Genomic DNA, 24,095 nt, shown 5'->3' with positions numbered 1-24,095 from the left:
AAGCATATTGGGAAAGGAGTGAAAGGCATATGGGGAGAGAGCGAAAGGCTTGCTGGGAAGGGGTGAAAGGCATGCTGGCAGAAAACAAAAGGTAGATTGGGAAAAGGGCAACATGTTGCTGGTAGGGGCGAACTGAACAGCATGCTAGGAAAGTGAGTGAGAGGCATACTGGGAGAGAGTGAAAGGCATATTGGGAAAGGAGTGAAAGACATATAGGAAGAGAATGAAAGGTCCACTGGGAAGGCAACAAAAGGCACACTGGAAAAGGAGTGAAAAGCATGCTGGGAAAGGGGCGTAAGGCATACTGGGAGAGAATGAAAGGCATGCCAGGAGAGAACCAAAGGCATATTATGACAGGCCTATGAGGAAAGAATAAAAGGCCTGCTGGGAAAGCAGCAAAAGTCATACTGGGAGAAAACAGAAAGGCCTTCAGGGAAGGGGTGAAAAGCTTACTGGGCAAAGGGCAAAAGGTTGCTGGTAGGGGTGAAATGCATGCTGAGAAAGTGGTAAAAGGCATTCTGGGAAGGGACAAAAGGCATGCTGGGAAAAGAGAACAGCATGCTGGGAAAGGGTGAAAGTCAAGCTGGAAATCATGGCGGTAACTTAGGAGCATCTGACCACAGACAGAGTTTAACCTTTTTAAATTTTTGTCGAAAGGAATATATGTCAGGGACTTCCCTGTTGGTCCAGTGGTTAAAACTTGGCCTTCCAATGCAGGGGGTGTGTATTTGAACCTTGGTCAAGGAGCTAAGCTCCCACATGCTTCATGGCCAAAAAAAAGAGAAAGAAACAGAAGCAATATTGTAATAAATTCCATAAAGACTCCCTGAGTCTCTGTTCCTAGTATAAGGAGCCCACTAAGTTCTGTGGGAAACCCCACCCCTGGCCACTCTGCTCCCAGCCCAGTGCCGAGCCAAGCAGACACTCATTGTGCATTGGTTGGATGTGAAACCATTTACCTCAGACTGGGACTTGAACCCACATGCTGGGACTCAAACCGGCCAAAACCCACAGTCTTCCCACTGAGGTCACAGACCTAGTTTCAGGATCTGATAAAGCTCAGGTTCATGATATCTCATTACAGAAAGAATTTAGTGAGAGACAAAGTAATAGGTAAGAAGTGGTTTTATTTGGAGAGAAACCCTCCACAGGCAGTGTGGGCCATCACGGAGGGCAAGTGCAGAGGTGTGAAATGTGGTGTGGTTAGCTTTTATGGTCTGGGTGATTCATAAGCTAATGAGTGGGAGGGTTATTCCAGCTATTTGGGGGAAGGGGTAGAGATTTCCAGGAATTGGGCCACCACCCCCTTTTGGTCTTTTGACTTTTGATGTCTTGGAACTGTCAAAGTGCCTTTGTGTGGTCATTTAGCTTGCTGATTAAGGATCAAAGTCTAGGGGAAGCTGACTCATCTGCCTCTTTGAAAGTGAAAGTGAAAGTGATAATCGCTCAGTCATGTCCGACTCTTTGCAACATTATGGACTGTAGGCTGCCAGGCTCCTCTGTCCGTGGAGTTCTCCAGGCAAGAATACTGGAGTGGGTTGCCATTCCCTTCTCCAGGGGATCTTCCTGACCCATGGATCGAACCCAGGTCTCCCGAATTGGAGGCAGATTCTTCACTGTCTGAGCCACGGGAAGTGGAGTCTGCCACCGTGGACCCATTTGATTCTGATTGGTTTATGTCGTGTCCTTGGGTTATGTCATTCTTTCATAAGTTGTGCCCTGCCCCCTTCCCTCCTGTTTCAGATTGACCCGGGGACCCATCTCAGCTCCAAGGAGAGGAGAGGGGTCAATCCATGCATTAGACACCCAAAAGCGTAAGCTCTGCCCAGGCCCGACTCTGGTCACTCTTTCCAAAATAACAATACTGGGAGGTGTTGTAAGAAGAGCATTTTAAAACATAGATGATTTTAAGTCACCTGTGGTTCAGAACCCTCCAGAGTCTTCCAGCTTCATGTAGAATAAAATCTGACTCTTCCCTTGGCCTGCACTGATGCCCAGTGTGGTGTCTGCTCACTGCTCGCCTCAGGACCCGCCTTCCTTCCTGCCACCCGGCTCCTCCTCTGGAAGGCCAGTGCAGCTCTCCAATGGGTGGCCCCTTCCCCCCAGGCTCACTTCAACTTGCCCCCCAGACAAGACCTGTTCTCAGGCATTTACCAGCATGTGATGGACACACAGGAAAGTAGGCATGCTATGCGTGCGGCTCATGAGTTTTCACAGATGGGCATACCTGGGACGTGATCACCACCCCTTCCACTCACGGCCTCCCCCAGAGGTGACCACTAGCCACACAGTCAGCTTCACTGGGGCATTAACGTAAGACCTTGTGGGCGGCATCTCCTGCATCCACCCGAGCGGATGGAATTCCACATGCTGCCGCCGAGATGGTTTTCTTTTCGCATCCCTCCCGTCACCTGTCTGCACGTGCTCACGCTGAGTCATGTGTGTACCTGCTTGTTGACCTGGCTGCTCTATACCTGCCCCCTGACCGGAAGCACCAGGGATTCCCCGATGACAGGGCCTGTCCTCCCGGGTGGGGTGAGACTCAAGCAAGGGGTGGGGCCTGTGACTGAAGCCCCCCCCTGAGGTCCCTGTCGTGTCCTTTTTCCTTAGGGGACCGTGAAGCAGCTCCTGCCGTTCTCCGAGTCAGAGGGGAACCCGTGCTTCTTGGACATCTGTGGAACTTTCCTGGTTGTAGGGACGGACTTGGCTCACTTTAAAATCTTTGATCTTTCCCGAAGGTACAGTTTTTGTCCAAATGAAAGTATTTTAAATGCACTGGGAGACGACGCGATGGGCAGAAGACAGACGGGGGCAGCAGACTGTTTATGCTCTCATGTCAACATTAATGTGCACTTTCCTGTTGGAAATGCCTGGTGTCCTGGTTTAAAGTCGTAATCTCTGCACGAAGTGGGGAGCAGCGCCACTGTGTGGCACACGTGACACAGCACGCTTGCCGGAATCCACAGGCCCTTACAGCTCACAGTGAGCGCCAGTATCTGCAAGCTGAAACAACCCGTCAGTTCAGGGGGCCCAGGGTGGAAGGCCGACAAGGCAGGACAACCCCCCTTTATGAGCGTGTGGAACTGCCTCCCTCTGCCCCAGGAGCTGCCCGGGTTACCCTGGACCTGAGCAGGGCCCTGAGACTAATGGCTGAGGGGCCGCACGCAGCATGCATTCTGCTGATAAAGTCAGTTCCCACGGGCACGGGGAGGCATCCAGGCTGGTCGTGAGCAGCTGAGTGTCAGGATGAGGACTGGCAGGGAGCCGGCTTCTCACCTGAGGGGTGGTTTCCAAGTCATCAGGGGAGGAGGATGAGTGATCCCTGAGCGAATGCATCCAAGGTGGAGACCTGAGTCTGGAGCTGGGTGTGGCTTCGTGTCGGTGCAGGTGGAGGCAGGTGCGTGTGCAGGTACCGGTCGGTGCACGTGGCCTGGTCTGTCTGCCACCGGGGACAGACAGCAACACCCCAAGAACCATAAGCACACCCCATACCCAGATCTTGGTCCAAGTCCTCCTGCAGGAAAGGGAGTGGGCTCCTCGGAGACTGATGCTGGAATGGATTCTGAGCCTAGGCAGGAAATGCACGAGATGAGCCTGGAGCCCAAGGCTCTGTCCCAGCCCAGAGGACCCCAGGGAGAGAAGATGATTAGATGTCATGTGAGGCCTGGATGGGGGTCCAGGGCAGAAAGAGAACACTAGGGGGAAAGTAAGGAAATGTGAATAAAGTAAAGAAAGTCATGGTGAGCTACCTCTACAAGCCAGTTTTGTTTCTGGAGGCATCAAACTCAAACAGGGGACTAGTGTAATGTATTTGAGTTTGTCCACACAGTGGAAGAGCACGTGGCTGTAACAAAGCATGGGCAGCAGAGCCCACGGCCGTGCTGTGGGGATGGCGTGGCATCTGTAATCAGCTGCTCCTATCTGTGATGGGAATGAGATAGTGCTCCTGCCTGTTCACAAAAACAGAACCTTAAAACCTCAGCCACACAAATAGCAGACTGTTAACACTGTGCTCCTGAAACTCAGATAATGTGTGTCAATTATATCTCCACCAAAAAATGTAAAAGTGAGAACTCGCCCTGTCTTCTGAGCCTAGCCCATTTCTTGAGTCTCCCGTTCCTGAAGTGAGAGCCACTGGGCCCAGGTTCCAGGCCCAAGGGGAAGGGCTCGCCTGCTGTCCCAGCCGGGCCACTGAGACCACCTCCTTCCCTGCAGAGAGGCCAAGGTGCACTGCGGCTGCAAGAGCCTGGCCGAGCTGGTCCCGGGTGTGGGGGGCCTGACCTCGCTCAGATGCAATGCCAGCGGCAGCAAGATCAGTCTCCTCCTCAGCAAGGTGGGTCCCTACGTGCGCTGCCCCGCCTGCCCTCCCCCTCCTGCAGCCCTGGTGCCCCCGCCACCCCCTGGGGCTCCCTCCACCTCCCCACCTTCCTTCGCTTCACTCCTTGTGTCATCAGAAGCTGTGGTTCTTGCAGAGACCCTCACCTCTTCCCTTCTGCCTCTTTCCATCATCAGACTAAGGCCTCTGGGCAGCAGGGGTGACTAGTGTGGGAGGACCTGGAGCCTCCTGCTCTGAGAGTGGGTGTGAAGGAGCCAGGTGGCAGGGCCGTTGGTTCTAGAGAAGCTGGTGCCTTCCCGGCATCAGTGTCTGTTCACGTGCTCCTCTGTCATTCACACACGCATTCCACTGGCTAACTCATTCACTGATTCACTCTCTCATTCACTCATTCACTCATTCATTCAAGAGTGGGTTGTTCGCTGCCGTGTGTGCACCACGCACTTTGCTGGGTTCCGTAAACACAAAGTGATGTGTTAAATGGGTGACTTGACCCTACCCCTGTGGATGAGCAGACTCAAGTAAATTTTTACAACCCTGGTGAGAGCTGGGAGGAGAGAAGCAGGGCTGGAGGGCAGCAGTGGGCCCAGCCACTACGGGGGATCAGCTGAAACTAGAAAATAGTAAACCCACAGCCGTTTCAGTGGGATGAACATAAGCTGACGTTGGAATTACGCGGTCTGGACCTCGGCACCTCTCCCAAACGTGTGGAACGTCAGTGAGCAGGCACACTGAGCTCTGGCTCTCTCTTCCTAGGCTGACAATAGCCCCGATTCCAAAATCTGCTTCTATGACGTGGAAATGGACACAGTGACCATCCTCGACCTCAAGACGGGACAGATAGATCAGAGAGAGGCATTGTCCATTAATGGGCAGGAGACAAAGAAGTAAGACTGGTTTGGGAGGACTTTGTTGAAAAAAGATGTTGAAGATGATGCTCAATTACTTGTTGGCTTTGAGGCAGTTTGTTGCTAAGTTTTCTTCATACTTGGAAGAGCTCAGTGATCATGAGCAGTGGGGACCAGAGGTGAAACAGAAACCCGCTCCCCTGGGCCATCGCAGGGATTTGAGTCTAATCTGCCTCTGAGGTTCTGGAGTCATGGGCCAGGAACTTGAGCTTCCGAAAGGGCTGCAACGCGAGTGCCCATGGGCAGCCCCAGGTCTCAGGGTGCAGAGGGCCGTCAGCATCCCTGCCGGTCTTTCTTCAAGGCCTTGGTGTACCACGCGGGCAGTTCTCTTTCTTTTTCAGGAGCCAGGCCCTGGAGGATGAGAGGCTGACAGACCTTGTGCCCGTGAGCCACTTCTGGGATCAGAGCGAGCCCCGGCTGTTCGTGTGCGAAGCCGTGCGCGAGGTGTCCGGTGCCCCGCCGCAGCCCGCGGACAGAAGCACACTGGCCGAGGCCAGTGCAGGCCCCTCACCCCACACGTGGTCGCCTGTGTGTTTGGACAGCAGGCAGGGCGGGCTCTGTCTTCCCAATGTGGTCCCTGGGGAAGTGGTAGGGAGCCAGTCTCCACCCCCAGGACGTTGGGAGACACCTCTCCCCTCTGGGTCGACATCGAGAGCTGGCCCCACCCTCTGTCGCGTGCCATTTTCTCTCGGGGATCAGAGTCTCCCTTGATCTGGGCGCATCCTGTGGGGTCCAGTTACGAAGGTCCCCTGAGTCATTCCCCAATCAGTGGGCCCCCAGCTTCGGTCACTGCCCTCCCCTCTCACCACCCCGCTCCCCTCTCAGCAGGACCTTCCTCCCCAACACTCCAGCACCACTGACTCTGAGCCCCATCCCTTCACTGGGCCCAGACTCCACCGCTTTCCACTGTCCTGTTTTACAGGACACCCAGTGATCCCGGACAAAGCCCTCTTGACCCTCTTCCGTGCGCCTCTCTTGACCTACCTTGTTCCACAGGGGTCGTGCATAGGGTCCTCAGCGGGGAAAGTGGGGTTATATGAGAGCCAGCCTGTCGGCTGCTCTACACCCTCTGTGTTTTATGTAAACTTCCTGGCAATGCTGGACAAGTGGGGTCGGACAAGAGCCAGGAAAGTTGCTGTCGAACTGAGGCAGGACGTGTCCCTCTGCAGGCAGACGTGCTGGTCCTGTCCTTCTTCGTCTCAGAAGAGCACGGCTTCCTGTTGCAGGACAGCTTCCCCCGTCCCCCCGCCTTCCAGATGCTCCTGGGGATCCAGGTGCCCCACTACTACTTCATGAGAAAGGTGGGCTCTGCGGGCGCAGCCATATCCTTGGGCCCTCCTCCTCCCTCTCATTACACAAGCAAAGCGTGTGCCCTGAGCTGTCCCCTGAGCAAGGTTGCCATCCCTGTGGGGAAGGTTGAGGGCGGGCAGATGGGCAGCAGCTCCGCTGAAGGGCATCCCTCCTGGCTCCCCCCAAAGCACTGGGTCCTTCCGCCTTTCTGTCTTTTTTTAAAAAGTCTAGATGCTTTTTTAGAAGTTCCTATTCCTGTATTCGCTCAGTTGTGTCTGACTCTTTTCTCTAGGCCAGAATACTGGGTAGCCATTCCCTTCTCCAGGAGATCTTCCCCACCCAGGATTGAACCCAGGTCTCCCACATTGCAGGCGGATCGTTTACCAGCTGAGCCACCAGGGAAGCTCAGTCAGTAAAAGTCTGCCTGCAATGCGGGAGACCAGGGTTCAATCCTGGGTGGGGAAGATCCCCTACAGAAGGAAATAGCAACCCACTCCAGTATTCTTGCCTGGAGAATTCCATGCACAGAGGAGCCTCTCAGGCTGAAGTTCATGGGGTCGCAAGAGTTGGACATGACTTATCGACTGAACTACCATTCCTGTATTCACTGTAGGAAATTCAGGAACTGCAAATAAGGAAATAAAGACCAGAGGTGATGCAAATCTCCATGGTTGCAGCCCCCAGAGGTGTCGCTGGGGCCGCCAGGGAGAGGTTCTGTCTGTGGCCTGCATGTATGTGCCACACACACCGTCCCTTCCTCCAGGGGATCGACCCAGGAGTCAAACCCGGGGCTCCTGCATTACAGTCAGACTCTTCACCAGTTGAGCCAACAGGGACTCCCGTTACATACGCGTGTGTTTAAATTTCTGATCAAATGGGGTCATTGTTGGCACTCACCCCAACCATTTTGGATGAGTTGTTTGCCATCCCTTGGGCATGGTCTCTGCATCCCCATGGTCCCACCCAGGCCTGAAATCGGCATCCTTGGCCCTGAGGTCAGTGCTGATCGGGGGTGGGTGCGTCTGTGATGGGCAGCAGAGCTTCCAGCCCAGCTGAAATGCTGGCTGAGCCACCTGTTCTCAGCCAGGCGCCCACAGCCCCCTGCACTGAGGGGCCTGTGCAGGCTGCAGCCCGTGGTTCTGCCTTGGTCCTGTGGACCTGGGGTGCCGCCTGAGCTGCTCCCCTGAGCTCTGCCGCGCCCTCCCCCCCCAGCTCTGTGCTTCCTGCTGTTTCACTTCTTCGCTGGTTTCTTCACTGTCCTGTCAGAAGAACTAAAGTGTGCAGGCTTTTTCTTGGATTTTTTTTTTTTTTTTTGGCTTTTAGTGTAAGGTGACTTAAAATCAGGCCTCAACATGAGCTCTGTGTTTTCTGTGTTAGCAAGTGTCCTTGTAGCCAGAGGTGGGAATGGACCAGGAGGCAGTGGTGCTGGCGTAGTCTTAGCACCTCATGCACGGGCACACGGTCAGACGTGACAGGAAGAGCTCTTTCTAGGAAGTTCACAGACAGCGGAGGGGTGGTGTTTTCACATGTCATGATGTCACTGCCTCAGCCGCAGGTCCCTGCATGCCGACGCCTGCATCACCCCCAGTCTGAAGCTGGAGCCCTGTGCTTTGGCCTTTGAGGGCTTGCAGATGTGTGGTGCTTTTGCCAAGAGTGTTGCTAAATGTGGGGTCTGTGCAGAGGGTCCCCCAGGGAGAGGCCTGGGGCGCACACTGGCTTCACGGGGACCCACAGATAGACTGCGTCCTTTGTCATCCAGCCAGGAGAAGCTAATCTGGAGGACCAGCTGGACTCTGGGTCCCAGTGCATCCCCCAGGCAGTGGGCAGGAGGCCCCTGCGGGACTTTGTGGGGCTGGAGGACTGCGACAAGCCCACACAGGACGCCATGCTCAACTTCAGCTTTTTCCTGGCCATCGGGGACATGGATGAGGCCTTCAGGTCCATCAAGCTCATCAAGAGGTAAGGGGCCACTCGCGGGGGCTGGAGGTGGTGGTAACCGTCGCTGAAGTCTTTTTGGTGTGTGTGGTGTCTCACGGGTTCAAGGAAATGCCAGTGGAAACTGGGACACGAATGGCATCTGGCTGGACTCATGGTGCTCAGAGCCTCGGGGCTGCGATTCAGTTGTTTGTATTTATTTTAGTGTCTGGACGCTTCTTAGTCGAAAATTCTGCAGTCACTAAATATTTATAGTACCTGTCTCTCTGGGAATAATTGCACCACCCAGAAAAGGTATTGATAGTAAACCCTCAAAACGGCAGGCAAAATGCAATTAAAATCGCTCCAAGAGAAGTTGTCCATCAAGGGCTGTGTATAAGCGACTTTTTCTCTGTTCTGGGGGAGCTTCTCAAGAGCATCTGACAGTTTAATCACAAAGGGTAGAAAAACTGTTGAAGGATAGAAGTCAGGTGAAAGGAGAGGACGGGAGTTAAGCGCCGGCCCCCTCCTGGCTGCAGAGACGGGTCTGTAACCGGGTCAGACCCTGGTCATCGTGGTCTAGAGCAGAGAATCTTTTCCCTACGTCCCCTAGATGGGCGAGAGGCCCTTGGTTGGGGAGTGCAGAGTGGCTGGCGGCACTTGCCGTTTGATAGAAGCTCCACCACAGACCACACGTGGCCACTGGGCCACTGCAGTGTGTGTCGGCGTGTGCAGAGCACTGCTGAGGCGGGACTCTGAGCTGCTGGAGAGGAGGGGCGGCCCTGCGTGGCCCCCGAGTGTGCCCCCGCCCCGAGCTGCGCTGACTTCTCTGTCAGGCTAGATGTGCTTTGAAGCTGTCCTCCCCTGCTTTGTTTTTACCTAAAGCAACAGAGCGACCCATCCCTCCCTCTGACTAAAGAAATTCCTGGGGCAGCAGGGCCTTTGAGCCCCAGGCTGGTCACCGCTCATCTTCGGGAAGGGTGCAGCAGCCAAGCTAGACCTTTCTTAGCGTTCTTAGAGGGCCAGCCCCGGGGGGAGGCAGCAGAGCACTTAGCGCAGATGCCTCCCTGCCCCCGCCTGGCTTCCTGGGCCACACGATGCCAGCAGCGCCTCCCGCCGCCAGGGGGCGCGGCACCCGCGGGCCTCACAGATGTGGGCGGGCAGCTGCTGGCCTGAGGGTGCTGGCTGGTGTGAACCCCTGGGCTGCTGGTGCCCAGCGCGGGGAGTCAGGGATCCAGCCCAGCTGCCAACGGGGCTGTTGGCACCAGGCTGGGGCTGGGACAGAGGTCTGAAGCCACCAGTGGCGGGGTCCCAGCTCAGTGCGGTGAAAACTCTTCTGGGGAAAAAGCAAACCAACCTCTGGATTGTTTGACGCCAATAGATGTCTCTCTCTTACTTGCCAACTGTGGACGTGCTATCATGCGGCCGGAGCTCAGGATCCGTAGGGAGGGGGACTTGTGAGTGGAGGCGTGAGTGAGGCGTGAGTGACCCCCAGCCACGCTGCCCAGGACCTTCTCTGACAGTCAGCCTACAAAACTACAGGACTGGACCGATTCCTCACCACGTGGCAGTGTAGCAGGTAAAACACAAGCTTTAAGCCATGGTGAGAGGTTGGCATTTTATTTTAACTTAGAAGGATAATCAGGAGTAAATGGACCTCACTTACACAATGCTGTTGTAAAGCTGTGACCATCTGACTGTGAATTCTGAGTCCCTAGAAGAAGGTCTGTGCAGGTCACAATCTTTCCCTGTGTTCTGTTTTATCAGAGTAGTTAGGGCCCAGGACGCCCCTCTCGGCAGATGCTGAATAAATTAACATGGGCCAGGGCCGAGCCCAAGGCCGTGCAGGAACGTGACGCGGGCCGCAGGGGAGGGTGCTGATGCCATGTGGTCAAGCCCCGTGTCCGTGGATAACGTGGTCAATGCGTGTGGTGTGTGTGTTCGAGTGGGGAGCAGTGCCCCACTTCCCAGATGGTCCCGAGGTGGAGGGGTTCACCCTCAGCACGGCGACTCCACATAGTCGTTGTCCAGCCCGCGGCGAAAGCGTGCGGTCAGGGATCGGCTGATGACGATCACGCGGGGAGCCGTGCAGTCCTCCCGCCGGTGCAGGACGTTCCAGATGAGCATGGCAGCGGCCAGGGTGGCCAGCAGACAGGCGCCGATGTTCAGGTAGCATGACCAGGACAGGCTGGTGTAGGGTCCGATGCGGTAGAACGTCACCAGCCCGATGACCAGGACGAAACCTGCAGACGAAGCCTGGGGTGAAGCAGCCGCTGGAGGGCCCTGCTCCCCGCCCGGACTCCTCCGCTGACCCTGTCCCGCCCCATGCCCCACCTCTGGGTCGGCTGTGTTCAATGGGGCCCATGGGTCTGGTGGGGCGTCTGTCCCAGCCAGGCCCAGTCTTGGGGCTTAGGTGGTTCCTGAGCCCTGGCAGGTGTCTGGCCTCGGCCGCCGCCGCCCCCAGCAGAGGGGACGCAGACACCCGCTTCCTCACCCCGAATGGCCCAGCAGTGACTCCGTGTGAGGTCCGCCAGGCCTGTAAACGCCTGATTCATTCAAAATGAAGGGAAACACATGTGTTTCCTACGTTGTACCTGGGAACAGCTCAGACTGGTGTGTGACTTAGTTGAATTCCCGTCCTTAAGAGTTCTCTTATTCCTAGCACACCGAGCAGGCAGGGGGCCCGGGAGCCGGGCTCCGGGTGTCTCCTCTGCCCTCCGAGCAGCTGCAGCTGGCTCTGGAGCATCCCCGCCCCGTCCCGTCCCCCTCATCCCTGTCTTTCTTCAAATGATGCTGGGCCCAAGGTGGTGGGCATCCAGGACTGCACAGCGCCCTGTGCGGCCTCGCCCCCCTCTGTCAGCTGTTCGTGTTGCCCCGTCATCACTGAGAGACATGGTTCTGTCTCTCAGGGCTCCACAGACTTATCTTTTGGTTCCTACGATAAGAAGACTGGGATTTTACACCCAGGGGCTGTGGGCTAAGCCAACAAGCACTGACGTTTGGGAGAGTTCAGGTCTGAGTCTGGGCCAGAAGCCCTGGTGACTAGGATGGGGGGAGAGGCAGCGGTCCTGCTGCTCAGGAAGCTGTCCAGAGCCTGCCCCTCCTCCCAGCCCTGGGTCATCAGCCCCGCGCCAGGTGGCCCCGGCAGCCCCTCTCCTGTGCCAACCAGGCTGAGTCTGTTTCAAAGGAACCGAATGTGCCTGATGAGGACAAAAGCCCTCGGGGATCCGGAGGGTCCAGATGGGACTCCCCACCCCTCCTAGACTGTCTCGGCCCCTGCCCTGGGCCCTGGCCAGCCAAGCCCGCCAAGTTTCTGCGCCATGACATCCGCACTCTGGTCCTGCCAGTCCCCCCCACCCGCTTTCCTCAGGAAACCAGGCCACGCACGAGCTGGGGTGGCCCCGGGGCGGAGGGTCGTCGCAGTGGTGCCCGTGCTCAGTTCTAATAGCCACATCCTGACTGGGTGTCGGGCGCAGGCTGGGCTTTTCTCGAAGCACAAGCGTTATGGTCTCGCGTTCTCTGCGCCTTCTGGAAAGTCTGGCTCAAACATCTGTGCTGTGTGGGTCACGTGCTCGGCAGCAGTGGCGCTGACAAGCCCTGTGCTCATTCTCCACGGCACTCGGTGGACCTTGTCACACCTGACACTGTCCATGCTCTCTTTCTGTTAGAAATAATGGGTTCTATTTGTCATGCACACTGGCGGCAAGAAACTCCCGGCACTTATGTGCCCGCCAGGACCGACAGCCACGCCCGCCGTCTCGTGCTGCCGGTTCTGCGTTCGTGACGGGAGGGGTTTGGGCCTGTGTTCTGTGAAACGAAGGCGGAAGCACTCTGTGTCCCCTCGTCACGGTGTCTGGCGCTTGTTGGGCCTTCTGTCAACAGGACTCAGAGAGCAGGGGATGGGGTGGGGTGGCGAGTCAGCATGCCAGCCGTGTCGGGGGGAGGGGGAGTGGGGCGGGGGACTCCCCCAGCCTCTCTCTCCACAGTGCTCTGAGCCCGTTGCCCTGTCTTAGGGAAGCTTCGCCTGGCTCGTACATGTTGCACGAGGATCTGTTATGTGGTGGTGCCCATCCCCAGGGGGCGGGCGAAAGCACTGGGCCAGTCTCACGTGGGTGGCTTTGCATCACTGATGGACAGAGGACCTTGAATTCATAAGTGGAGGCCTGTGAGTCGTGAGACCCCGACCTAGAGCGGCCTGGCTGAGACCAGGGCAGGGCACGCTGACGGGGCGTACACATGGCCGGGGGACCCGAGACCTACTGCCGGGACACGCCTGAGTAAGACCCTGCTTGTCACAGGTCGCAGGAAACACGACTGTGACCCAAGCCAGCAGCATCTGGAACACGGTCATCAGAGACGGAGCGCTGGGTGCGAGCCTCGGGCGCCCAGCTCCAGTGCTCACTCCAGACGGGCTCAGCTGATGGGCAGCAACCACCAACGGGCCAGGGCAGCAAACGCAGGCTTCCCAGTGTCACGCGTGTGTCTTCAGCAGCACATGCGTGTCTCCTGAGCCTTGTCTATGTAAGGTTCACAGGAGGACGTCTAGAAGGTTCTGGAAGTGCAGCTAACCTTTCCTTCTTCAACTAACGGGGGCTTCTTGGAGCGCGTCACGGCTCTGAGGACGTGACTCCCCACGGCTGCATGGTCGCCCCGCGGAGGCCGTAGAGGACACGTGTCATCCCCGCTCGCGTCTCCCACCCTCGGGACTTGACCGGGCCTCGCGTCCGCCTTCACCGCACACGCTGCCCTCCCCCACTTTCCTGGTGCCGCGTCCTGTGTCCATCAGCTGGGGGCAGGCTGCCTCCGGTCCTCCTGTCCTGGCCCCTCAGTGCACGGCTGGGCATCACCACCCCTTGATCCAGGGCCCCCCCTCAAGGTGCAGCACCCCCCACGTGGCGTTTAGGACAAGGGGCTGGGCCTCTGATACCAGGACCCTGGAAGCCTCCGACGCTGAGAGGGCTGGAGCACACCATCTGTTTCGGAGGAAGCAGGGCAGGCGGCTACTCTGCTGCCATTTCCTCAGCCTGTCGCTTCGTCTGCAAGTTCACCGGAGGTGCTCTTATGTTACCAGGTGAAAGCAGCATGAACTGGCGTGTGAACAGGCAGCTCTGCACACACGGCTGCAAAGAGGCGGGGGCAGGTGAGCGCAGCCTCTCGGAGGGACGCTTGTCAGTGGCTTGAGCAGGCCGCGCCCCGCCTCTTGCGCTTTGTCTTGAGCAGCGTTCTCTGCTGTCCGCAGTGAGCCGTGCGGGTGGCTTTCTAGCAGGACGGCGCTCATCGCGTCCACCCTCGGCCAGCAGGGGCGGTGTGGCTGAGCAGACTCAGGTGCCGCGAGGACCGCGATGCACCACGTGTGGGCAGTGGAAAGCCACAGGGACATGAAGAGGTGGCAGCTGCGGCGCAGGCCGCATGCACATCCTCCTGAAAGCAAACTGGCCGTTGACTTTGAGGAGGTTCTGAAGCCAGGCCATCCATCTCTCTCAGCCCGGGTCGAGGGCCCCTTGCTCCTGAGCATCTCCTGAGCCTTTTCCGTGATGTCAGTAAAGCGAGTCTAAGGGGAGAGTTGCAGTAAACCCACGTGGCATTGACTCCGTCCTCACAAGCTTATGTTCCAAAGCAAACAGCCCCTTCCTGTGGGCCGGCGGCTGGGGCAGCATGGTTCAGGCACCCTCTCCTCTCTTCCTTCCTGCCGGCTTCCTTGGGCTCCGCCAGCTGTCACAGGCCGTCCTCCGGAGTGGCCGTCCAGCCCACGCGGAGGCGTGGATGGAAATTGTGGGGCTGAGCCCTGAACTCGCACGGGCGCCTGCCACGGGCCCACGGGCCCACGGGCAGCACAGGCTGAGTCCCCGCATGTGGGGCCCTGAGGCTCAGCCGCAGGCGGGCTTCCAGCGCCGTGAGCAGCAGAGGGTGTGGACAGTGCCGCCCCTCTCCCGCCCCCACCAACCAGGGGGAGTCCGGGAAAGGACACGGTCACAGGAGCAGCAGGGGCAGGAGACAGGAAAGTGAGCCGTCCGGCCTGAGCCAGGCGCTTGACTGGACAGCGCAGAAAGCGGTCTGCTGGTGCAAGGAGGTCCCCTCCAGCTCAGATGCCAGGGCAGCCACCACGTGTCACCTGGCTGAGCTTTGGGGACAGTAGAGTCAGCCTGCTCCTCAGGTGTAGGGTAAGCGGCCCTTAGCGTGTTGGTAAGTTTTTCAACAGCAAAAAAAATCTCAGGATTTGCAGAAGTGAAGAGAGGAGGCCAGCAGACATGAAGCCCACACAGTCTGCGTAAATCCTGCCCTTGACCCCTGAGAGGTCTGAGGGGCTCGTGTCCGAGGAGGGGCCGGCCGGACGGCATTGGCAGATGGCTGCCACGTGGCGCCCGCTCCCCCCGCCCCCGTGCACAGCACTTTCACGGCATGTTCAGCTCATGCGTGGGGGTGGACTAAGGGACAGCAAGGAGTTTTTTCAACTTTAGGGGGTAAATGAAAATCACACTTGGAAGATTCTGCGAAGAAATTGGAAACCCTCTTGTGTGGCCTGAGTGCAGTAGAGCACAGCAGGTGAAATCACTGGCGGTCACTCTCTCCTGGGGTCCTCCTTGGCGTCTGAGACGGGGTCTCTTGGACTTGCAGCCCTGATCGAGGGGGAGTGGGGGCTGCCCTTTGACAGAGCCAGGCCGGGCATCCCGTGCCCGGGGGACTGGTGCCTAGAGCAGCCGTGGGACCACCGGGAGAGCCACGGGGCGCCCTCCTGCCTCCTCCTGCTGGGGTGTTGCTCTCTGGCGGATCCCCATGCTCCCGCCTCCCGGGGAGCCACGAGCACCTTCTCTCCCCCGCCCACCCCCTGGCCCCGCAGTGGGGACTCAAGGTTCCCTTGCATAACAGGTACCAGCAGGCATTTCCCCCTCCTGGGACAGGATATCCTGGCGCCCTTCAGTCTCTCTCTGACTGTTTAAAACAGACCAGAGCACAGGAAAAAACCTAACTCTAAAATTAGCCGCGTGATAGAAGAAAGCCCCAGCGCTGTGCTCTGTACTGTTTGTCAATGAAACAGTCTAAACAGGGCCAAGTGCATTTCCTCTCTGGGCACAGCAGCCCCGCGGGGGGTGACTGTCGGACTCGGCGCGGGGCGGGGGCAGGGAGCCGGCCTGCGGAGGCAGGGCGACGGACCGCGGAAGGACTGCAGGTGCCCTGCGGGCTCCTGGCTTTTTCCATCGGCCTCTGCCGGCCTGACGGGTTTGGGCAGAGCCCAGTCCTGCCTCCCAGAGGCAGTGCTGGCCTGGGGATGCCCAGGTGGGCAGTGCGCACCCCCTGTGCCCATCGCTGCAGGAGTGGTTTCAGTTAATGGGGGAGGGCTCCCTCGCTTCAGTTTTTTTGTGTGTTACTTGGAAACAATACAGTTTTGTTCTGAAACAAGAGTTTGCAGGAAGTAAGATGTCAGGTTTAACATCAAACCCGCAGTACGTTTTCCAGTAACTCCAAATAAGTGTGTCAGGGACACTTCTTCCTAGGTGTGGTGTCACGCTCGGTCCTCCTGCAGGGAGGAGCTCCTTTCCCAGTCAAGAGCTGTTACTGTTATTCCTTTAACACCACTCGAATATCTGTCTTTAATCCAGCTTTTCCAATCACATTTCCAGAATCTCCCACTTCCTTCCTGAAGGGATGGAATTCCAGATGACCCCTAGTGGGGGAAGGGGGCTCTCAGCAAGGTGCGGACCCATACCGGCTGAGCTCAGGGCAACCTGTGGAACAGTCCTGGAGGAGGGAGGGGGCAGCGGTCCCAGGCCCCAGAATCCCCGTTCGCGGGTGACCACAGGGGCGGATGCAGCCCTGTGCTCCCAACACCTACTGTACGTCCTCCTGGGCCTCGCGGCGCCCCGGGCTGCCTGGCCCCAGGGAAGTGACCGGCCAAGGGTTGCGCCGCCCTGTGAATAGGGCCCGTTTCCGAGTCCCACCCGGCACTTCCCAGCATGAGTGCTGCCAGCTGTCAGCCGTATTCTGGAAACTGGAAACTGCGCTTCTCCAGGAAGGGGCGGGGGGACGGGATCCATCGTCCCCGTGATTCACTCACACTTCCTGCTCCCCCACAGGGCTGGGCTGCAGCCTCACCGCTGGGCGCTGCTTCTCCCCCGAGCCGGATGCCTGGCCCCCCGCCCCCGTCCTGTCAGCCGCCCACCTGCCCTTCACCATGGGCAGCAGGAACCTGAAAGCCCAGGGTCCGATGATGGTTAAACCTGGGCCAACAAGACAGGCTAGGGGCGGGGTGGGGGGACCTCAGCATGGACGTCCCCCCTACCCCCACTCCCGGGGCGCACGGGTGGGCGGCTTCGGGGCTTCCTGGCCACTGCACAGCCTCCCTGGCCAGGCCCATTCATCACCCATGGGGCCGTTGCTCTTGTCCTCGGAAGCTGGCAGTGGCCAGGCCCTGCCCCATCTGCATCATCCCCAGAGCAAGGCGGCTTCTGGACTGTTCGCTGAGGGCCTGCGGCCTCGCCCCTCTCCCCAGCATCACCCCCACCATGCTCGTCTGACCCCAGCTGAGCCCAACCCCAAGCCTGTAGATCCCCGGCTGGGAACCACATGCATGCCCAGAACTCCCTGCCTGCTGACTGTTAGCCAGGAAGGCCACAGGGCTCAGAAGGGCACCCGCCTCTGTCCATGTGCCCGCGTGCCCATGGCAGGCTGCGGCAGCGTCAAGGGAGGAGCGTGAACCCAGGTCGCCTGCCACCGTGGCTGCAGAGGGGCAAAGAAACAGCAGGTGCCAGAGACTTTGAAAAGCCAAGCACGTCACCCAGGTGTCGAGCGTGGGCACCTCGCCTTAGACAGCGGGAAGGGCCGGGAGGCCTCGGACAGACAGACACTAACCCCTCGAGTTGCACCGCAGCCCCCCCCCACCCCACCACTGTGCGTATTTCTGTCCAGCTGCTGCCCACAGTGGCGGGTGGGGCGGAAGGGTGAGCTGCGGGGCCCACCGTGACTTTAGAAGCCACAGCCGACCTGCCGCCCTGCCAAGTACTTACTCGCCAACTGGAACGCGGCAGCCATGGCCTCCTCCCAGCAATGGGCGTCGGGCGACAGAAGGGGCAGGCCCGTCAGCCCCAGCACGAAGGTGAGCTGGCCGGCCGCCAGCGCCGCTGTGGCGACCAGGTTGCAGGCTCGCATCATGTCGAACTGCACTGCGGGGCAGGAGGGAGAGGAGCAGCGGTCAGTACGGTCGGCACCAGCCAGGCTGCTCAGGCTGGGCTCCCTGCCCCCCTGGGGCTCCTCCCTCCATCTCCCTGAGTCTCACAACCCCCTTCCCAGCCCCCACCCACCTGCACCCCGGACCCTGGTCCCTGAACGAGACGCGCAGGATGTGCACAGGGGGCAGCCTGGGGCTGGGACCACAGAGGCGGGGACTGGGTGGTGTCATCGAGAGGCCCACTGGGGGAGATACCGTCCCACCCGCGTGCTGGACAGCAGAGCCCTCAGCTGTTAAGTCTGCCCCTTCCCATGGTCCTTCCAGAGTGTAAAAGCCCCTGCCCTGGGGCCTCGGATGCAGCGCGCTATGGGCAGGCGGCGTTCTCCATTAGTGCATGGGGTCAGATGTGCCGCTTCCCACCAGAGGATCACTCCTCCTGCCCGGGGGCTTCAAGCGGCTCGCTCCCAGCCCCTCTTCTGCCTTTCAGAGCTCGAGAGGTCTCACACTTCCCAGGTCCCAGGCCTGTACTGTGCAGCTGTTCAGGGCTGCGGGCACCCCAGACTCTGGACAGACATGGGAACAGCCCTGGGGTGAGCAGGTGGACTGGTGCCCAGCACCGAGGGCCCAGGAGCACTCCCAGACAGATGGACGGACAGATGGCTCCTCTGCCTGACGCTCTAGCTCGCAGCTCTTGGGCCCCTGCCTCACTGTCCTGGGTTCTGTATTCATCAGAGCGACCACAGGATGTGGCCGAGGTCTCTGGGAACCTTGACCTTTAAAGGGAGGAGCCGGAGAGCTCAGGGCAGGCCCCAGGAGCCCAACATCCCCACGCAGGCTCAGGTCCCTGGCCTCCCCACACTGGGCGGCAGGGCCGCAGATCTCGTGATCTGTGGGAACCCTCCTGGCTGCTCGAGAGGGCTTCCCGGGTCCGCTGACCGCATACGGGAGCGGGAGGCCACACGGTTCCCCTGTCAGCACAGGGCTCGGCCACTCGCCGGCTTTCCTGGGGAGGCTGCTTATCGCACTCTTTCTGCCTTTTCACCTGGACTTTCTGCAACCACGTTTACCCTTCAAACGACTGTATCCTACGGGAAGGCCCTACTACTCTAAGAGATCATGAGTTTGGAGGTAGAAGTGGAGACGAGGGCTGCTGAGGGTGATGGGATGCTCAGAGCACGAGTGTGGGGTCCACCTGAGCCCAGGAAAGTCCTCCTGGTCCCGGGGCTCAGCCTCGGATACGCACAGACTGGCCGGCCTTGCCGGGAGCGTCCACACTGCAGGGTGTGGGTCCCAGCGCAGCGAGGCCCTGAGCCCGCCCACCCTGGCCCGAGTGGGGCCTCCCGAGTCAGCGGGGGCCGGGGGGACCGAGGCACGGCCTCGCCCCTTGACCTCATCCCCCCCAGCCACCCGGGCGGACATGTCCTGCCAGTGTCCCCTGAGCCCAGGCAAGGCAGGTCTTCACACTTGCGCGCGCAGCCTGGGCAGTGGCTCTGGGTTTGGAGGAGCCGTGAAGGTGAAGCTCGAGACTGGACACGCATTTATTCATGTCCCCTCTGGTTCCGGGAAAGGACAGGATTGTGTCAGGGCCTGACAGAGTGTCCAACACGTGGAAAGATGAAAAGCGGCAGAGAGAACGGGGATCGGAAAACAAGACCGATCCCCCCACACACACCCCCGCCTGATCTGTGTCGAAAGTCAGGGCTGCAGCACGTGCTAAGCCAGCGACGTGGCGAGGGGCCCTGTGCTCTGGGATGGGACCTATGTGACGGGCGGCTGGGGGCCTGATCCAGAGCTCAGGACACCCTGACTGGAGCTTGCCCCTCGGGGGATGGCAGAGTTGGCCCCACGCGCCTAGCAGCTCTGGCTGGGCTCCACAGGCATTGCCAGGACGGGGCACAGAGCCGGTGGGAGGGTGGCTGCTGTCCTCGAGGGGTGCCCTGGGCACCTATGTGGGGTCTGGGACCTCCAGGTTGGCCTGGCTCTGGACAGAGTGGCACGGGGTCCAGGGTGTCCAAACGGAGATGATCTCACGGTCGAGGCCACCCCCTTCTCCTCTTGTTCCTGGTTCAGCAGGAGGCTGGACCATCAGGCAAAGCCTGGGCTAGGGTTTTGCTGAGAGCTGCTGATTGGATTGATGGGGTCAGGCCCAGAAAAAGACCAGATGCCCCCTGCCTCTCGGGACACCGCAGGGCAGCAGCGCTCTGCCACAGGGAGCTGGTGAGAAGGGTGTCAGCGCCTCTTCCTGGTGGCAGCTCACACGTGAGCAGCTGCATTGACTGCCCCTTTCTTTGGGGAAAACATCTGATGCTCGGGGCGTCATTAAGGGCCGGCTGCTGCAAGTGCGTAGTAACGGAGGAGGGCGTTCTAAGAGCTGTTCGGGGGCCTCTCAGGCGGTGGCCAGGTGGGACAGTGAGTGATGGCGGCTGCTCAGGACTAGTGGCGGGGCAGCCGTGGGGGTCCAGGGCAGGCTGCAGCCTGGCTCAGCAAGGGGGCGGGGGCGGTGCCTGCAGCGGGCACCTGCGTGGTGGTGTTGGAGGCTGTGGCAGGCGGCCTGAGCCCCGGGAGGCAGGGGAGTCTGTAGGGGAGCACAGGGCCCCTAGGGGTCAGGCAGACGTGGCCTGCACCGAGCCCACGGTGGAGCCCTGATCCCTGGCTCTCACTGCCCCTCAGCACAGATTCAGAACCCAAAGAGGACCCCCCCCCACGACCAGCAGGTCCTGGATCCCCAAGTTCAGAGGACCTGCCAGCATCCTGCAGGCCCTGGTCTGAGAGCTCACAGGACAGGCCGACTCCTCCAGGCTCTGCCCGCGTTAAGGGAGGCTGCGGCACACTGCTTATGAAGGGCAGGGGGCTGGCGGACAGGCCTCTCCCCATGGGACACCCCCCAGCTGTGCGGTGAGGGCTCTGCTTGCAGAGACGGGGAGGCATCCCCTCAGGGGCTCGCGGGGCCCCTGCGCCTCCCACAGCCTCCGTCTCTGCCTGCCAAGTGGAGACAACGGTCTCCAGCCAGCTCCCAAGGGGGCCCAGACCTGGGGGCCCAGCTGGCTGGGGGCAGTCGGGCCTGTGCCGGCCAAAGCCCTGCTGGAGCTGCAGTCTCCCGGGAGGAGAGTTGCCTTCAGAAGAAGGAGGAGGTCTGTGCATTGGGGCCTGTACGCAGCCGTCATGGGCTGTCCCTAGCCTGGGTGGTGGCCTTTCCCATTGGCCGCCAGGACCCCGGGTCCGCACGCTCAGTGTCAGGTGGCTTCATGTGCCTGGACCTTCCCTCGCGAATGCTCAAACCCGACCCCACTTTCAAAGTCAAGTTCCCACCTTCCAGACCCCGTGCAGGACGTGACCAACCAGACAGGACCGCTGGGGGCAGTAGGGGCAGCCAGGGCCCTGGGCTCCTCCCCATCCTCCGCAGGCCTCAGTCTGCCAGTCTCTCCTGGGCCGCCCACCTCCAGCCAGCCCCCCATGGGTCTCCCTCAGCTCTGCCCACAGCCTGAAGGACCCTGACGACTGTGGAACGAAGTCCAAACCCAGCCGCGTGTTTTACGCTCCTTGTTTATTTCACTCATTAGCAATCTTTATTTTCCACCAGGAAAAACGCGCTTTCCTTGCTTCGATTACTGTATCCGTCCCCCAGCTATGCATAATGACAGAGAAAAGCGCCCTCCTGCACAGGAAGAATTCTGTCCCAAAGGAGCCAGGGCAGGGTGGGCGTGGAGCCTGGGGCGCACCCGGGTCCCCAGGAGCACCTCTCCCCTCAGCCGGCATGCCCCGTGCATGGCCAGCCATTCTAAAGGAGGCGGTGACACAAACCAACTTACGTTTGACGGTGCCTCGCGACTCCTGGAAGCCGGCTGCCTCGGAGCCCCAGCCCAGGGCCTCGCAGTCACGCGTGTCGGCTGGCCCCGGCCTGGCTCCCGGGCCGGGCGCCCCCCGGGGCCGCTCCGCCAGCCAGCAGGCCCGCCAGAGCCCCACGCTGCGCCTCCGGCCGTCCTCCAGCGTCTGGTATACCCAGTTGGGAGTGAAGGCCGCCGCGTTGTTGAGGACGAGAGAGACCAGAGCCACCAGCACGGCTGTGGCTACCACTTTCCGGACGGTCATCGCGGCTGCGGTGCCGTCTCGCGTCGTGGAGAGAGTCCCAGCCGCGGTCGGTCAGCGTGTCAGCGGGGCTGGCTAGAGGACATCCCCACTCATGCTCGGCGGCGGTGGCGGGAAGGCCCGGGCGGCAGGTGCGAGGGCGCCCGCCTCACAGGCCCCTTACCCGGCCTCCTGCACCTGGAGCAGCGCCAGGCCTGCGCCGAGGCCAGGGCCTCCCATCCCGGGGGGCACACAGAGGCAGCAGCGAGAGCCCCGAGTCCTGAGTGCGCCGTCTTCCTGGGGGGCGGAGGCTGCGGTGAGCAGAAACCCACAGGCAGGGAGGCGGGAGAGCGCGGGGCTGGCCGCTCTCAGGACCAGAGCGGGGCAGGCGCGGAGCTGGGCGGCGGGGAGCAGTGGGCGGCGGGTCTGAGCCCCTGCCGGCGCCTCTGCCGCAGAGCAGCTGGGCCTGGAAAGCAGACGGCAGAGGAGGCGCGTGTGTGTGAGTGTGCCTCGCGCCTGCGTCTTCCCCGTCTCTCGGCAGGGAGGAAATGGTTGTTTTTGAGGCTGTTTTTGGAGAGCTGGAGGGCGTAGCCAACTGCAACAAATAGCGTCCAGACGCCCACAGGATGTGTTTCCTGATGGGAAAGGCAGGGGCCTCTTCAGGAGGCCTCCGAGACCCTCCCCCGCACCCCACCTTCCCTGGGAGCGCCACGCGCCCGCCTGCCGCCCTCAGGCCCGCTCTCTGTCTGGCCCCGGTGGGTGGTGCGGGTGGGGGCCAGTCGCCCACCCCGGGCACAGGGTGTCCCCCCACCGTCAGCCGCTCCCCCCGCATGTGGGTGCACAGGCAGGCTGGCATGCTGGGGGGCCCCGGACGCCCCCACCTCCCAGCTGAGACCCTCGCCCACACTCGGAGATCCCCTCCCAGAGCAGGCGTCGTCCGTGTGCAGGAGGGGGTTGTGGGTGAGCTGAGCGCCCAGCAAAGCCCGAGTGAGGGCTGGGCCGCGTCTGCTGCCAACGCTGACGGGCCCAAGCGGTCTGCCGGTCCCATGGGGGGGGGCGCCCTGTGCTGCGCCCCGGAAACCGTCAGCCTGCTGGGCTCTCAGACCTCACTCAGCCCGGCCTGCCCGTGCTGAGTCCCAGCGGGGCCGGGTCAGCTCCCGAAGGCCCCGCCCGCTCTGGGTCCGCCTTGCAGGGGCCGCCAAGTTTACATTCCTGAGAGGCAGGGCCCGTCAGCTCCCAGCAGATTTTTGCCTCTTCTGGGTTTTTCCCACCAGGGCTCGTAGCAGATGTGCTCGCTGAGTTCTCATCACTTCCCTCTTTCTGGGGCCGGAGACGAGGCTGACCCCTGCTGCACCAGCCATGCCGTGTCTGGGGGGTGCTGCCTGTCCTACACCCTCCTCGCAGCGTCAGCTCCGACCCTGCGGAGGGGCACCCTTCCAAGGGGGCCGCGGGCTGGGGTCCCCGCACACACAGTGCAGTCACTCACCTCAGAAGGAGGTTCCCCGATAAGCTCTGGCAGCAGAGCATTGCCTTCCCTGCTTACTTAAGTCGCTCTTCCTGAGCCAGTCTTCACGTGGCTCTCTTCCGCTGGACAGCAGGCAGTGGTTTCAGGAGTGGCAGCCCCTGCTCCGTCGTCCCGGGTGGGGCAGGCTGCAGGCCCCGTCAGCCACCTGGGCTCCTGTGGGCCAGCGGGCCGGCGCCTTCCCAGCCCCCAGCCTCGGGCGGAGGGGACAGCTGGGACGGGGCCAGTGGCCGGCCTAGGAGCAGACCTGAGTCAGGAGTGACCTCTCGTCCTTTGAGTGCTGCCCCCCACGAGCCGGGCCTTCAGCCGCCCCCCCAAGGCTTCCCCGCTCCTGCACACGGACTCACAGGAGCGTAACCTTAAAGCAGGGACGCACGGCAGAAGCGCAGTGCCGTGTGTGCCACTGGGCGGACGTGAAGCTGTCGCCCACCATGGCCTCGTCCACCGGGGCCTCCACAGGGCAGCCCGGGAGGAGGGGCCTCGGCGGGTGCCGGGAGCTTCTGCGGGGCCCGGGCTTCCTGGAGTCGGGTGCTGGGAGCCTGCCTGCCCCTTATGTTGAGGGTACAGTCCACATGCGGGCCTGGGCAGCAGGGAGTTTGCACTGTCAGACAGGCACTGGGTGGGTGTCCATGTGGCCTGTCCATCGGGTGCACGGACCCGAGGGCCCACACAGGGTGAAGCTGCCGTCAGAGCGACTAGCGTGCGGGGACTGCACTTCCCATGGGCTTTTCCCAGCCCGGCTTGGTGGCAGGGTAGGTCCACCAGCCGCTCACATCCCAGGAGTTACTGGTCTGTGCTCCTCAGGGCCATGGGGTCTTCTGGGCGTGGAGCACCCTCCCTCCCACCAGCCTCATTTCTCGTTTCTTGGGGAGGCCTGACCTGCTGGGGTGGGAGGGAGAG

The 24,095-nt window shown here is 60.6% G+C and overlaps 2 protein-coding genes across 7 annotated transcripts in view; one reads left to right on the top strand and one right to left on the bottom strand.

The window, feature by feature from the left end:
• IFT140 (intraflagellar transport 140) overlaps nt 1-24,095 on the top strand; it is a 57,329-nt gene that overhangs the window by 22,005 nt on the left and 11,229 nt on the right. For 4 of the 6 annotated variants that reach the window (XM_069570466.1, XM_069570464.1, XM_069570465.1 and 1 more), the window contains 6 exons: nt 2,611-2,738; nt 4,216-4,333; nt 5,090-5,220; nt 5,583-5,733; nt 6,411-6,542; nt 8,291-8,490. In XM_069570466.1, coding sequence (XP_069426567.1) covers nt 2,611-2,738; nt 4,216-4,333; nt 5,090-5,220; nt 5,583-5,733; nt 6,411-6,542; nt 8,291-8,490 — 860 coding nt within the window. The remainder of the gene's footprint in view (nt 1-2,610; nt 2,739-4,215; nt 4,334-5,089; nt 5,221-5,582; nt 5,734-6,410; nt 6,543-8,290; nt 8,491-24,095) is intronic. The other 2 variants (XM_069570468.1, XM_069570469.1) reach the window with 1 other exon arrangement.
• TMEM204 (transmembrane protein 204) lies at nt 10,050-23,303 on the bottom strand. The gene is made up of 4 exons (XM_069570517.1): nt 23,160-23,303; nt 21,418-22,308; nt 17,448-17,603; nt 10,050-10,688 (listed from the first exon to the last, which is right to left on the bottom strand). Exons 2-4 carry the CDS (start codon nt 21,695-21,697, stop codon nt 10,444-10,446), a joined length of 681 nt encoding a protein of 226 aa, XP_069426618.1. The 5' UTR covers nt 21,698-22,308; nt 23,160-23,303; the 3' UTR covers nt 10,050-10,443.

The sequence above is a fragment of the Ovis canadensis genome, chromosome 24 (assembly GCF_042477335.2).
Source record: "Ovis canadensis isolate MfBH-ARS-UI-01 breed Bighorn chromosome 24, ARS-UI_OviCan_v2, whole genome shotgun sequence".
In the NCBI taxonomy this organism is placed as follows: Eukaryota; Metazoa; Chordata; class Mammalia; order Artiodactyla; family Bovidae; genus Ovis; species Ovis canadensis.
The sequence above is the reverse complement of the archived record's forward strand: the minus strand, read 5'-3'. Positions and strand labels throughout refer to the sequence as shown.